The sequence below is a fragment of the Chaetodon trifascialis genome, chromosome 16, assembly GCF_039877785.1.
Source record: "Chaetodon trifascialis isolate fChaTrf1 chromosome 16, fChaTrf1.hap1, whole genome shotgun sequence".
In the NCBI taxonomy this organism is placed as follows: Eukaryota; Metazoa; Chordata; class Actinopteri; order Chaetodontiformes; family Chaetodontidae; genus Chaetodon; species Chaetodon trifascialis.
The window spans coordinates 6,027,112-6,043,615 of record NC_092071.1 but is presented as its reverse complement, the minus strand read 5'-3'; the positions used below and the strand labels follow the sequence as shown (position 1 = coordinate 6,043,615).

General features: G+C 44.0%; 1 protein-coding gene across 3 annotated transcripts in view; it reads right to left on the bottom strand.

The window, feature by feature from the left end:
• Positions 1-16,504, bottom strand: part of larp1 (La ribonucleoprotein 1, translational regulator) — a 43,995-nt gene that overhangs the window by 14,902 nt on the left and 12,589 nt on the right. For 2 of the 3 annotated variants that reach the window (XM_070982868.1, XM_070982869.1), the window contains exons 2-5: positions 8,968-9,032; positions 7,789-7,854; positions 2,880-2,951; positions 104-260 (exon numbers count right to left, since the gene is read on the bottom strand). In XM_070982868.1, coding sequence (XP_070838969.1) covers positions 104-260; positions 2,880-2,951; positions 7,789-7,854; positions 8,968-9,032 — 360 coding nt within the window. The remainder of the gene's footprint in view (positions 1-103; positions 261-2,879; positions 2,952-7,788; positions 7,855-8,967; positions 9,033-16,504) is intronic. The other variant, XM_070982870.1, reaches the window with a different exon arrangement.

The following is a 16,504-nucleotide window of genomic DNA, read 5'->3' as shown; positions in this document are numbered from 1 at the left end:
AAAGGTGTGCTTGAGATCAGCTGTGTCATAAGCTAAATGTGAGCTAACATGGCAACAGTTAGCGTGCTAACATGCTGAGGGTTAGCGTCAGATCCATATTCACCTTTCTTCTTTGGTCCGTTCTTCTGGGAGTCGTCGTCGCCGTTCTTCTCCTCTCCGGAGTCGTCTGACTTGGCCTTCAGGTTCTCCTTGCTCTCCTCGATGATCTCCCTCTTCTCCTTCGACTCCTTCTTGGTCATTGTCGTCGTCTTCTTGGGACCCTGGAGAGGAAACGGGTCGAGACAGACATTTAGATGAGAGCTGCAGCAGAGACTTGAGACCTCTTCAGATAAGAGAGGAATTACAGACAGACACACAGGAAACATGAAACCAACTGACATTAGTGCTGCAGATTTAACGTTTTATGCTGGCAAACATTGTTATTTTCTGATTCAGCAAAGTGGAATCTGATCTCAAGACAAATTTTAGTTTCGGTTAAAACATGCACAAGATCACAGTCAGGCAACAGACCGTTAGCTTGAGCCCTCCCAACCAGTGCTTGTCCAACCGTATCTTAGCAAAGTAGCTAGCATGCACTGCAGCGCTATGCTAGTTACTGTCTGTCACGCTTTGGATTTCCCAGCATGCTGAAGACGTGTGCGTGGAGCTCTGGTACGAGAGTGAAGTGTCTGAAGGCTGCTAAGTTATCAATCAACCATCGAACTCAGCTGAACTAGGTAGCTAGTTTTAGCTAATAAAAGCTGCTAACAATAGGTCGCTGAGGGAGGGGCGGAGCTCAGCGAAGAGTCGGCTGCTGCTGATTGCTTCATCAGAGCATACACTAGAAAATCTAACAGGCAGATACTGAGCTCATTTATCTATTCTACACGCATACAACCAACCCTGTGAGTGTGGCATTCATTATCTGTAATGAACGAAGGTTTTTACAGTCACATCAAAGTGTCTGAGAGAAGTATTTTATCCATTCATTGAAAGTGCAAACACCTCCTCTGGGCCATGATAAAAGCGACTTTGCATGCGGTTTACAATTTTCATGATCTCGCCTTTTGTTTGGCCTCTTTCTAATGATTGAGCGCAGCAGAGCAACACGAGCGCAACAGGCGTCCTCCAGCCAGGCCTAACGAGCACAGCGCAGAACGTGAATCGCCTTCGCTGGTTATCTTTGCTCACAGAGCGGATATCTGACTTCATTCAAATCAAGCCGAGTTCAGCCGGTCATCCCCGCTACTGCAGCTCAGCTATCAGCCACACACACATCTGCACAGTCTGACACTCCTGAGGGGTTTGCATAGGAGTCATGCAAAGTGTTTCAGTCAAGTCGAGTTAAGTAACAAAGACGTTTGACACACTTCAAGGCCAGAAAACCGTTCTGTCCGCGTGCACGTCATGTGATCAGCCTTCAAGGTGTCATGGACTAATCTAATCACGCTGAACTCCATTCAAACATGCACTGCAGGTCTAAACACCGTCAACGGTGAGTCTCACCAAACAGCAAAGGGAGGCACAAGCCATTCTCGCAAACCCTGCACATGTGCAAATGACAGCCTTTATAAATCTTTGACATGGTGTGATTAGACTAATGGAGAGGTTGTTTTAAAAAAACTCTAACTAAAGGAGGCATTTGTACTCAGGCTGCAGAGCGGCTGATCCTTGACCTCCTGACTTTTGGTTACGACCACTAAACAGTGTAACAAGTTAGAGCCAAGTCTCTGTAATCCTTCACACCTGAGATACGAAGGAGGATCCAATCAGATTCGGTCAAAAACAACCTTTTTGGATCCTACAATTTCATTTTATCTACACACTCCCAGCTCTGTTTCTGCAAAGCTTGAGCACTGTTAAGACCTTTTCACACATGGAATACACAACACTGCTGCCTCCATCTGTATGTTAAAGTCACGGCAATGGCAATAAAAGGGCCGTTATGAAAGAGCCACAAAGCCAGTGCGATACTTGCATATGTCTGGTTGCAGCTGGAGAACTTTGTTTTCTGCTCTCTCACAGGCTGCATCAGTGGTGAAGATTAAAACGACAACATTTCTCATCAGTTTCATCATTTATCAGCTCATGTTTATACTGTCTGACGGTGCACACACACATGCTGTACTTGATGTGTTTCGCTGGACTTTCATTTAATGACATGAATGAAAATCAGACAAAAATGGAGGAAATGTGAGGAAATTTGATTCTTGAATGGGTCACACAAGGATTCCTTCGTTTTTACCTCTTTTGCCCCAAACTGTGAGGGACAAAAATACCTTAGTTTGACCGCAGAGTAGATCCTCCTCATGTCAAATCAATTTAAAACGGGCACATTCACAGCATTTCCTATTTTATCAGACTGGTGTAACATTGCAATTATATTTACATAATGAGGTGCGTGTCTAACAGAGGCTGCAGAGGAGCAGGAGAGAGCTGCTGTTCCTCAAAGAGGCGCGCAGAAATCAGGAAACAATTTTTATTTTCTCAAAACCTTCATGAGGTGTTTTCTGAAACCTTAAATTTAAAAGGGAGGTGAAGGAGGAGGCAACTCAGTCCTTTTGGAGCTTTAAACATTGAGCCCAAATCTTGATCAACTGGTCCATATTCAGCCAAGAGCAGAATATGGAAATGCTGACAGACACCAGACTTAACTGCACTGAGTGTGCAGGAGATAACTAGCAGAGCTAATGCTAGCGAGCTAAGCTAACCAGCCCGTTGACTGCTGTAAAGGGACAAAGTTTTACCTTTCCTCACACAAAAAAACGTGAGGAGAATTCAACTTTCAGTTTCACCTCTCGTACGTTTTAACTGGCTGTGACATTGTTTGGGATTTCTTTGTGTGGTGCTGAGTTTTTAGGTATCAGGCTGCAGGTTTCATGGCTGCAGGTTGCACTTACAGTGAATCTCCATGAGTCTCTGACCTGCCTGACAGTCGGCGGGCAGGACACGGTCCGTGTCACCGCCTCAATCTGAACAGAGGGAGGGAAGAGCAGTTTAGAGAGGACAATGAGGTGGACCATGAAGCATGCACACACACATTCACACTGTATGTAGGACATGTACACACTGGTGTACAAAGATTAAGCTTGTATGAAAAATCTACTGCTACACAGCTGAAATGGATGTGAGTAGAGTCTTAAATCTTCAGCGTTTGGTCACTTTTTCAGGCTTTAAAGTGAATTTACAGTCATCAGTGAGTCCTTCCATGCAGTTATAATCCGGTCACTTTTTGTTACGGGGGAGTGAAGAAACGCGTTGCCTCTTTCGAAGCTCTTTTGAAGGCATGAGGGCATTACGCTTCTTCCTTTTGCCATCAAGCACACTGAAAACGCCAAGTGGCTGCTGCACAAGCTGAGGATAATCAGAAGCGTCTGATGTCTGCCGAGCTCCCTCTGGGTTTCATAAAGTACATCCCATGTCATCTCGATGGCTAAGTGGCTAATGCTGTGCCATTACATCAAGACAGGCGTACAGTTCTTTGCTCTGCGTTCTGCACAGATGGGAATAAGAGGCGATTATTTTTAGCGAGGACGGCGAGGTGTGAGATGACAGACATGAACCATTACAGCAGACGACAGCGTTTAAGGCTCAGGTGTGAGAGGTGGAGTGTGCTTCCTGAATCAGAGAAGACATGCGGTGTAACGGATGAGAAAATGTCGACAGCAGTGCTGCGATCAGAGGGATGCTGATTCATTCGTCTTCCACCACAGGAAGGTACTGATGAGGCTTCTGTTAGAGGCACTTTCACAACCAAGCGGATCCTGAACGTGGCTGCAGGAACGCAACTGCCAACGGACACCAGAACTCTGCACACTGCACGGACAGCCTGCCCACTCCAGACAGCAGACGACGACATGGGTGATAACTGATGTGATGAACAGACAAATGGTTTGATTTTGCGTGTCCTGCACCACATACAGAGGTCTGAACACAACCCTGTGCTGGGATGTGACGAGGACTGTAGGGGAAGAGGGGAAAGGTGGCTTTGCCTGCTTAAACCCTCTAAATACCTGTTTGATGATGGTGATTGTAAAGACAGAAAATGTGATGACATGTCCCGAACATCTGGTTCCAAAGAGGTTTTGTAAAATATGAATCAAACAGAAGATAATCTGCTAATCCCTTTTAATGAATCATTTAATCCAGGGTGGCAACGAACAACTGTTTTCATTATCGATTGATCCTCCATTAATTCATCTGAAAAATCAATTAATTGTTTTGTCTGTAAAATTGCAAAAAAGACACCCCCCCCCCATGTTGCATCTTGTTTAGTCCGATCAGCCGTCTAAAACCCGAAGAGATCACATTCATTATCATGGACGACAGAAAAACATCAAATGTGAGAAGACGATTGATGGTTGATCAATAGAGTGAGTGATTGTCGCAGCTCTTATTCGATCTAAACAAAGAAAATCAACACGCCCTGAAGCCAGTGTGACGGATGATAAACCGCTTCTGAAAGCCATTGTCTGTAGATCAATTCGATTGGTCAACTGGACGTTTCCTGGCATGAAACCTCAGGTTTAACTTTAACACGGCACCAAACTCCGGAGACCCTCCTTCCTCACTTTTCGCCGTCTATTTCCCGGCGTGTGCAATCTGTGGAATCGATTTACAGCTCTAAACGTTACGTGATGGACCCGTGAACTCCAGCCCTCTAAGAATAGCAGCAGCGCCCATCCAGGGGTGCTTTAATGAAGGGGATCCCTAAAAGGACATCCCTTCCCAGGCCTTGGCCACCGTCCCAATACTCCACCCCACCCCGACGACGATTTCTGCCACCCGAGCCGCCGGTTATTCCTGGCGCCGATGGTGTGACCCACATTTTCCTGCTCGGGGACACGCGCCCTCCCCCATGTTCACGTAGACCCGGCTGCCTAAAATAGCAGAGGTCAGCGGGGTCGCTCTCCCAGTGACACCGTACCACCCTGAGATCAGAAATAGCAAACGTCTCTGAGGCGTGATTGACTGCTGCTGTTACTGTAAGGCGTCACAAATTAGACTCATCCCTGCTGGACGAACAGCTGGGCGGGACGGGAGATCTGAGGGAGGGGGTCTGTGCGCTGGATATATAGAGCTGAGCAGGTCGAGACTGGAGCAAGAGATTTCTCCCTATTTCTGTTCAAGTTTGTCCTCGTCTGAACCGAGGGGCTAAAACTTGACCACCATGGGGAGCAGACAGTCTGCCATTAACTGGTTTATCGTTTGTCGGCGCTTTTCCATTAATCTACTAACTGTTCAGTCTATAAATTGTCTAAAAGTGAAAAAAGGCCATGAGAGAAAGAAAGGCCAAAAATCCTCAGAAATGAGAGGACGGGAAAAATAATTTCTGCTGCTGCTTTCTCGCTTGAAAAATGATTTTAACGATTAAACAATTAGAAAATAGCTGCTGGTCATTGTTCCGTTAATCACATTAACCTTTCAGTTTGGTCACTAAAATGTCAAACAAATGGAGAAAAATGGCCGTCACACTTTACCAGAGAGCAGTCCTAAACACAAACATACTCAGTTAACAATATCAAATACAGAAAAGCTGCAGATCTTTACATTTGAGAAGCTGGATCCAGCAAACGGCTGCTTTTTCTGACTCATTAGTGCTTTTATTCTCATTATTTCAGCACTAGGTTAACGGTTCAATGAGCTGCCGAATGGTCGAAAGTGAAGTTTGGAGAAGTGCATTTATAATTATGCAACATATGACAAGTATCTGATGACTGGTGTTGAACTCATGATTTCCTCCATCTAACTTTTATGATGTTTAATTAACCACTGACACGTTTCCTAATTCTTTGACCTTTGGACAGTTTGGTGATATGCAGATATTGTTGTAATTCTCCATGTTAAAACTCAACTTTATCATGAATAACGGCACTTTTACCCTTATATGCCTCCAATCGTTGCATTTTGGGCTTTAGAAAAATGACAACTACATCTTTTTGACTGGATGCCATTGTGTGTGTGTGTGTGTGTGTGTGTGTGTGTGTGTGTGTGTGTGTGTGTGTGTGTGTGTGTGTGTGTGTGTGTGTGTGTATGTGCGTTTCATTCAACAGCTGAACTAATTTCTAATATTACACAGATTTTACATATTTCTACATTTCTGAAGTCTTTTTCCAAATTGCACAGTGACATCAGCTCGATTCCAGAGCTGGAGCCGTTTGCCTGATCCCTGCTTTGAGGTCAGCCATCTTTGTTTTGTTTCCAAACGCTCCGAGAGGTCCTGCCATGGCGGTGAGCCTGGACTAACTCTATCCTTTAAAAAAAGAAAGAGGCAGTCCTGAGGACACGAAGTCGGGCCAGCAGCAGCAGACTGCACTGTCTGGACGTGATGTTTAGCTGCTGTGTAATTACAGCCACAACCACTAAAATACCTATTGTAGAAAACTGAACACATCCACTACAGCAAAGCGAAGCAGGACGAGCTGAGCCGCTCGATCTGATTGGTTGGTGATTATTATAATTTGTGACTTCAAACTACTACGATACTCTTTTTATAAACACCGTCCTCTGTTTCTCGCCCTGTGTCGTCCCCTGAGTTAAATTAGCCTTTTAAATCTGTCTGTTCTGACGTTACAACCGAGACAACGAAGGCACCGTCCGTTCTGCCTCTACCTGCTGTCAATAATAAGGAAGTTTTTGTGAGCACAGCTCTCATTTAAACTTATGTGCGCGTGAGAGCACAGAGTCATGCATCCAATACTGTCACATTATTACTGCTGAGGTATCAAACGTATGACATTTGACTCCCAGCTCCAACTCAGGTGTTCAGATCCTACAACCTCCTGACAGATCTGCTACACTTACTATACACCGATGTGTCTGTCTTATAGTAGTTGTTCAGTTATCTCTTAAATGCCAGATATATGACGTTTTCAGGTATTTCTATATCAATCAAATGTGATTTGGAGCAACAGGCTAACCATCCTATAAAGCTGCACGTTATTGTTATATTACTCTGATGGCTACTATAACCCACCAGCTGTGTGTTTGGATGTCGGCTGGTAAAAATCGAACCCCTCCCTGATCCCCCCCGTGATCGAACAACACACGCGGGGGAGGTGTGCATGCAAACAAACGGTCCTCTTCAGCTCAGTCGCACCCACTTCTGAACCCACATCCAGACAAATCTAAAACTATCTTGCTCAAGTCACTCTTATAACTAAAAGCTCACCCACAGCTCTTCTGTCGCTGGCAAATTCGTAAGATTACCGAAGATAAAGACGCTCCGACGTCTGTTTCGTTGTGGCTTTTGGAGAATTTTTACTGATTAAGTCACTTATAGTAAATCCACAGGACATCTCCTCTAACTCGATTACAAGCAAAACAATGAATCCCAGCCAGGTCCAGAGCCACCATTAAGGTGCCAATGTGGTCATCTCTCACTTATGGACGTGTTTACTGCAAGAAAAGGATGTTCTGTAGCCACTTAGTGCAACTGTTCCGGTTAAAAGTATTGATCTTAAAAGATGAAGGTTTCTGGTTAGAATGACATCACTGCTTCGTCTTTCTGCAGCTAAAAATCTGTAAAACTTCAAAGATTCTGCTCTGACCAGCTGACAGAAAGACTAAAAAACAAGTCTGATAGCGGCGCACACGTGGAATAAAATGTCATTATATGGACGATTTCCTCACTTTCACTGCAGCCTGCTGAACATGTATGCACAGGCACATGTATGGGGATCACGTTCCACTGCAGCAGCTATGCAATCGCTCAGCTTTCCGAATCGCTAACAGCGTTTTGGATGACGTCTCATCAGCGTGTCCTCTGCACATCTACCTGCCTGCCACTCAACAAACATCAGCACCTACCTGCATGTCTTTAGTCGCGATCTCTCCTGGAGTCGGCCAGCTGTTGGCGTCGCCAAAATCTCCGACCTGAGCAACAGATTAAAACAAAACAAAACAAAAAAACAGTCAGAGTGTCACAGGTATCTGGAAACTGTCTCAGCAGGTTATCAGTGGAGTATCACACACCTTCAATGTGCATGTCACAGGATCAAAAGTGAGGATTTTACAGCGTTATTGCGTACTGCTACCACAGAACAAAAAGAGTGTAAACACGGGATTATCGTCTGAGGAGAGGCTGCTGGCACTGCGGCACGTTCAAATTCTCACTGCTTTTGCACATTTCTCTGCTGTTTGCACCGCATATTAAACAACAAAGCGAATGGCAGGTAAATGTCAGCTAAAACTTTTTATTTCACCACATTTTTCTCTGCATATGCAAACAAACAGCTGAGCACGTTTGCACAGGCAGAACCACTTTCATGAGGCCTCTGGTCCTGACATATCGACCTCATGCCTCCGCTGTGAAGTCCTGTGCAATAAACCGACCCGCTCCTGCACTCGCCTCCTCTTTTATTATCTTTAAGCATATGTTTCCTGCGATTTTGCCCATTTCTGTCTTTTGTTTCTGCGGTTTACACAAAGGCGTCGTAAAAGTTGTAGTCAAGGTACGGTTAATGACTCTGGAGTACAACAGCGGCGTGTCTGCTATTAAAAGCTGGGACGTTGTGAATGAAACGCTTTGGGGAAGAGCCTCTCTGCTTTATCTGGCCCGCCATTGGCTCACCAGGAACTCACATTTGCATTCCAGGAAGTGTGAATGGAGGTTGCTACACAGCTTGAGGCATGTCAAATAAATACCAGCACCCCAACCACACATACCTTCACTGAGCTCTGAAGAAGCTCTGACCTAATAAAGACACCGTGTTTAACTTCTTGCATGTGATTACATGAACTAAAAGGTTGTTTTCTGCATTTATAATCACATTATGTTCGCATTTAGAGCATTAAAACAACATGCTCCGGTTAGAGCGTCTATCGTTATCAAAACAGTGCAATAAAGGACAGAAACTGAATGTTATTTTACAACCTACAGACCGAAATGAACAGATTTCACACACATTATATATACAGACAGACAGTGTAATGTCAGTATTGTGACTGTAAATGCGTATTTTGTCATACAGACAGACAGAATATTACCTTTCCTCCACGTCTGGCTTTGGGGGGGTTCCCTGCTCGCACCACCTTGGCGGGGCCGGTAGACTCTGTGGGAGCACATTAAGATGGTCGACATTAATGACAGTGAATGGAGAGGGAAGCAGGGAAACAACAGATTCACATCTGACGTTAGTTGGGATTTTGTCAAATAAAAAAATGATTGTGATAAAAAACAGCTTAACAGACAAAAGAGGCACGAGATCGAACACAGACGAGGTTTTTTTTTTCTGTTTCTCTGGCTCCCTTTGGCCCATGTGTACTGACTCGCTTGTCTCAGGTTAATTAGTTTTCACTGATGTTTCCAGTACTTGTCTTATCTACCTGTGGCAAGCAGGCTCTGAACAAGTGATCAGCCTGTATTTAGCTTTTGCCCGCTCTCTTTGCGTCTTATGCAGCATCATTTCAGATGAAATGAACTAAAACAGCAACAGCAACACATCACCTTTTTCCTGTCCTGTCCAAGCAGCAGCCTCCAGGGCTGAAGATAAAGCCAACGTGAAGAGCCAAAACTGCACTTCCTCAAATGACGAGTCAATCCCCATAGACCTCCACCTTAAGCTGTCCAACCTTATAGCAAAAATAAACACCTTTACAGCTAATTTTGCCGCTCACGACAACTGTATGAGGGACACATTTTTATAAAAATCACTTGTTTAAGTTATATTACGACTCAAAGTTGGGCCTAACTATGGGCTACGGCCACTTTGAGTGACAGTTAGCTGCTTGGTTTCAGCAACCACACTTCACTCGGCCTGCCTCAACTCCACCCATACGCGTTTAGAGGAGCCAGCGATCTTCACAAAGCTCATTACTACGAAAACTCGGAATTGCCTGATTTAGCTTTAGGATTATTTAGTCTAAAGCCCAAAGTGACATTTCAATTAAATTCATTTAACAGTCATATAAAAGCAAGTAAAGCATCACAGAAGCTGGAAACAGCAAATGTTTCTCATGTTTCCTTTAAATATAACAAACGAGGAAACTATTAGCAAAATTGCAGCTTTTAACTCTCTGAATTGACTAATTGATTATTCGACTAATCATCTCAGTGCAAAAATGATCCAATAAGCTGAAATGACTTCGCCTGTCTGCTTCCAGCATTCCTATGTTTATGTATGATTGGCCTACTGTTTATTTTAGTGGATCCCCATTAGCTTTCAGCATAGCGTTTGCTAATCTCCCTTGGCCAAATAAAACATTAGTACAACAATGAGAGCAAGAGAGCCGAAAGATTAAAAAAAAGAGAGAAATTGATGAAACAAAAGCGGCTGATCCTAAAACAAATCAATAACAACAACAGACCAGACAAGGACGAGGAATAATTACAACAACAATGCTTCGTTTAGGGACACAACCCTTTCACAGAACTCATGAAATGGACATTTAGATTCAGTCATACAGTTTGGCTGCATTTGTAACTCATTCAGCTCCACATGAGCCCTGAACATAACGCTGTGTTTTCAAAGGTTAGCCTACGGATCACCCATTATCGAGTGATTCACACATTTGGTTAATTGACCTGCCTCTGTGTTCCCACTCATGAATCGTCACAGACCAGATCTGAAGTCAGAGATCTTGCCTCTTGCCCTCTCTGGCTGAAGCGTCACCACAGTCTGACTACGAGGAAGTCTAAGCGGCTCACGGGAACTTCGCCGAGCCGTTTACGCCAAAAACAAATCTCAGTAAGCTCCTTAAGGACGGCCACGCCGAGGGACGAGGCCAGAAAGAGAAAGACAGAGGGGAATTAAATCCTTTGGTGGACTGCATCACTAACAACAGCCCAGCGCCAGGGTTTCATTACATGAATGTATTCATGAGTGTGAAATACGAGCAGCAAACCAGGAACGCCTACAGCTGGAAAACCGACCAAATGGATCCAGTGATAGACAATATGAATCTCTTAGAAACCAACTTCTACTCATATTTAAATTATCAGGATTTAGACTGAGAAAAGCTGCAACCAGAAGGCCAAAATTCAACCAACTGCAGCTGAAACAATTACTCCATTACTACAATTAGACTCAAATCGGTGTTTCCATTATTAAATCTAATGGTTATTTTCTTGTTTTAATTTATCTTTTTGTCAATAAAAGGTCAGAACGTTGTTATAATGTCTCACAGTCTCAGGTGACGTCTTCAGATGTCTTCGTCTGTCTGACCAACAGCCCAAAACCTGAAGAGTTTAATATCATTTAAGACAAGAAAAAGCAACATATCCTGACATTTGTGCGGCTGGAACCAGGTAATATTTAAAAAACAATTATTCAATGGTCTAAAATTGTTACTGATTAACAATTACTGATTATTCGACTAATCGATGAAGACAGAGACTGAAATTTATCTGCAGCAGTTTTCAGGTCATCTATCAAGCAAACACTCACAGTATTGTCATTTTCCAGGCTCTCAAACATGAAGATTTGCAGCTTTTCTCTGTTTTACATCACTGTAAATCTAATTTCTTTGTGTTTTGGACTGCTGCTCGGACAACACACATCTACTTAAATGAATATTATGCTTGTGCAGCAGTTCAGGGACACACTGCCGGCTGCTGAGCTCCTCCTTCTACCAGCAACGTGTCTTTATTGTGTGTTTTTCTATATCTGGTGCAACGTGTTCACATGTCAGAGTTTCTTCATCAGCTTATGTTGAGGCGCAGCAATTCTTCACATTCCTGAGACTAGAAACTGAGAAAGAAAATCATGAATAACAACAGTTCAGGCCGAGGAAAGACGCTGCAACGGCTCGACAGAAACTGACCAAGAACCCTAATTTCTTGACTGGATTTGACAACTACTTTGAATCTCTGAAGGCAGCCAAACCAGCGTAATATCAACTCACATCACACTGCTAAATCAAGCCAGAGGTGTGCTGGGATTGAAAGTTCAGAAACTTTTTCTGGTCCCACAGAAATAAATAAATCACTGCCTTCATTATTCAGAGCCGCTGAGAAGTCCAATGAGGGAGATTAGTGCGAAAGCTCCATCTACACTGTGTGTTTTCTTAGGTACAGTCATACAATCCTATGGGTAAAAACTGTGACCAACTGGAGGTCACGTTCGCAGAGAGCATGACTGCACAACCACACAGAGAGGCGGAAAGAAGCACCGTAAGGAGGAAAATAAGGCTCGACATGGCAGCAGTCAGGGTTTGCTTGACAGAGACGTTCTCCATGCACAAAGAGTAAAACAGTCACAACTTAGAAGAGACAAAACACTGTCATTACATTCACATCTACCGTCTCTGGTAAAGTTTGGCCAAACTTTTCAGCGCTGGCTCTTCAGCCACACACACACACATGTACAAACACCGGCATCGACAGGAGCACAGCAGGTCCAGACTTCAGCTTCAGGAATGAATCTTTAAAGAAAACTCCACCAATTTAGTGTCACACTCCCCTCAAAGTATCAAAATTAATGCAGTAGATCCAGTGTTTTTTATCCCACACACCCTCCCTCCTTGTTAAACCTGCCTACACTACCCACAATGCAACTTGGCAGCTGAGAGGTGAGAGATTTAGGTGTGTTAGCCTAGCAGCAGCTAACATAGCCTCCAGCTGTTAGCCTCAAGCTGAGATGCTCTCTTCTTTCTGACTCCTCAAATGGTTTTCCATTTACAAACTTGTAGTCCTTCAGATCAGACCAACTAACGCTGACTCGAGTGACATCACATGAGGCAATTAATCAGCTTTCCCACAGCTCCCTCTGAAGCCACAAAGGGCTTTACATACAACTCCCCAAGAACTGCAAACAGACTTAAAATCAAAGGAGTTCCCCATTAAATTTAGAGCAGGTTTTAAATTGATGCTGAACGCTGCAAAGCTGAATCGTGAGCCTCTCATGTCTATATGTGTCCTTAGGTATCTCAGAGATGTGACTTATGTCATCTGCTCACATCACTTTACATGGCCTCTGCACTTTGAACAGCGTGTTTAGTTTTCAGTCATGCTGTTGAGAAATGGTTTAGCAGAGATTTACCTCCAGCTTCCTGACGCTGCAGCTTTGACCTTTGCTTCGTTTTGTTTGCTCGACTGTGTCACAGTCGACTTCTCCAGGGATTTTCAACACGAGTTTAGAGGAAGCTAACAGAGCTGACAGATTCTGACACTGCCAAACGAATTCAAACAACAGTGTGACAAGCAAAGACAGACAGCAACACTCCTGCTTTGAATGTGTACTTGTTCATTAAGAGCAGCTATCAGCAGATTCTCTCTCTTTTGCGCATCTTGTCCCATTACCTTCCACAGGTGCAGCTGTCTCAGTTCCTGGTCCTCTGCTCTTTTAATTTGGTGAATCAGCGTTTGTAGAAGGAGGCCGTGTGAACTAATTCAACACTAAAATGTTTGCTTTGTAAAACTGGCAGCTCAACTTCTTAACCCACCGACATTTTACTGTTAAATAAAAGCTTCTTATCACCTTGTGCTGTGTCCAGTGGTTTAAACTCACACTAAATGCTGCACGTAGCACTGCTTCAACAGCATGGACCCAATATTCAGCCCCCCAGAAAAACACTGATGATGGATGGGAACAGAAGGATTTCTCAAACTGAGACACCAAAGATGCTGTGTTTCTCAGTCTAGTTCAACCCAGAATGAGGATTTTGTCTCCCGGGATCTTATGAGCAATAACCTCTGAGCATTAGCTGACCTCGACCTCCGACCACAACCAGGGTTAAGAGGTCTTCCTCCTGGCTGGACGATTACAAACGCCCGCTGTTCATGTGACTGTTTCACCAGCTAGATGAAGACAAACCATAACACTGTGAGGTAACCGCTAAATGTGTCATTTTAATCTGCAGATGTGCATCAAAATACACACGATGGTGGAGAATCACAGGATACATATGCCAGCTTTTTTTTTTTTTTTAATCCAAATAGTCGTCCAACAGAAAACTGCACAGGAAAGTCAATCTTTGACCAATAGGAAGCTGTCTTGACTGACACCATTGGACCACCCTCTTTGATTTAACTTACTCTTTCGTAGTGTAAACTGCTCCAGTGAAGAAGAATGGCTGACTCACTCATTTTTCTATTCCTTTTCGTCCCGCATGTCCTGTCTGGCTAGCTTGTTAGCAGTTAGCTCACCACGTAAAGGAGCCTAGAGCCAAATATTTGGTGAGGACACATTGATTCATTCCACTGTGCCAAAAAGCAGACAACATAACCTCCTTAGTGGAGCTAAATATCCTATAAATCACAAATATTCTTCAGCTTCCTCTTTAGATTCTCTCTTTACAAGGAGTTTCCAACGTTAGCCGGAGCATTCAGCCACATTTATCACACATTTTATAGACCAGAAACTCCCGGTCGCCTCTCAGCAGCCTGACGTAGAAACCTTGGCCAGGGTCACTTTGCACAACTCTGTGCTAAATTAAGTGAAGGAATCAGCGTGAATTCCTCAAGTGTTTATCCGCTTTTATCTGCTTAGTTTGAGCAAAAAAGTGTCAGCAGCGGCAGCGTGAACATTTCAAAGATGAAAATCACACTGGTGCTTACAGTGCATGACAGAGCATGTTTAACACACACACACACACACACACACGCTGGGTGTCAGATTTACAGCGCGACCAGATCTTTCCAGCGAGGCATTGAAATGCCCCAGTGTTCACTGGATTGATTTCCTCTGAAACAGATTATGAATACCTGTCACAGGAAGTGGGACAACTGCTGAAAAGCTTACTCAGGAGGCTTTCTGCCTCGTCATGGTGACACAGGACTCACACAGGCTCTACAACACACCACTGGGAGGATAATACTCACTCTATAGCATTTAGTAAAGTAAGTAAAGACACCAAATCTCTGACCTGAAATTACATTCACCGAAAGTCAACTTGCACACATTTTCATTGTGATATCTGCAATAACTTTGTTGATTCTCTACTTCTCTTCTAGCAACAACGTCACTCCGAATACCTGCAAAGCTAATGAAGTTTCCATCATTGTCAGATGTGTTTTTGTGCTAATCAGCAAATGTTAGCATGCTAGCAGACTAAACGTGATAAGCATTACATCAGCATGTTAGCATTGTGAGCATGTTAGCATCACCATTTGGTTCCAAGTACCACTACGGCTATGTACAGGCTAACAGAGCCGCTAGCATGGCTGTTTTTTGTTTGGTGCTCAAAGACGAACATGACAATCGGCTGCCTTCACCTGGAGGTAAAGTGTGTGAACACCACACCTGAGGAGATGGCAGCGACATTTTACACAGTTTGTAATTGCAGCAAAGCAAATGTCTTTGGTAGGGCCATGCGGTCAAGTTTGCATCAGATCCTTTGAAATCACTTCTGAGAAACTAGCTGAGAGCCACCGGCCCTGCATCAAACACGACTGGTTTCTCCTTCCTGAAAAGATCAGACACGTAATGGAATCATGAAGTCCTTCAGCGAGGGCACAAACAGTGGTTGTTCAAAGACAAACAGCAGGTTTGTTGAGCGCTGCTGCTGATCGGCTGAGTCGTATGTTACGATTCCCCCAATAAGAGCATGTAAGCATCAGTCACAGGGCGGCTCAGCGCATATCAGATGATATCAGAAGATAGTTTAATGTCAGAGCAGAGTCTGTTGGAGGCCGTGACGCCTGCTGCTCCTCAGGCAGTCACACAGTTAGCGGTGCATTCATGCCGAGTCCACATGTACTGTGCATGGGCGTTTCTTAAAACAGGGCTTTCGCTCCATCATTCACACAAGCATTGTTTTTTTTTTTTATCATCCAGGAGCATGTCAAACCAACAGGTGGCATACTAAACCTTAAGCCATGCTGGCCAATCAGAAGCCTGAAAAACAGCTATTACCAGTTAGCTAACCACAAGCAGGGGTCCAATCCTAGCATAACACCACACAAAGAAGCATTTTAATCGCAGAATTTGACCCTAAAATTCAAATATCACAATCACACATCAGTAAGCTACAAAGTAAATCAACCAAACTGTGGCTTATTAATCAGTTCCGAAGCTAATTGGTCAAAGCTTGAAAGGCACTAAAAAAAAAAACTCTCATTCGCTGAATTTCTAAAAATGGTGCAAAAAGCATGAAAGCACCTTCAGATCAGTGTGAGTGGATGGGTAGGAGAGAGGGCTGGGTGTTATCTAGGCGTCATGTGGTCAACTGTACAAGAGCGCTGATAAGAGCGTTTCATTCGCTAAAACTCAAGGTCAGGTCAGGTGTGTGTGCGTCTGTGTTACATATCACTGAAACATGTGGAGCAGAGTGGAGGAGGAGGAGGAGGAGGAGGAGGAGGAGGGAACGACTGATGATTTCGCTGTATTTGCATTGGAAGGGAGATCAGTTTCATCAAGCCAAGTGCTCCTAATTTATCCTCAAGGTGCATCAGCAAATGAGAACAAACTGAGTGAGAATCAAGGACGGGGAACGCATGAATCCACCTGACAGGACAACGTGCTTCTTTGGAAACAGTTTATCTATGTTTGAAACTGTTCAAGTCAAGACAATGAGGTGAAACTGTTGTCTGACCACATAACATCCACCCATCCGACTGTCAGGAGAGGAAGGCAAAATATTTTCA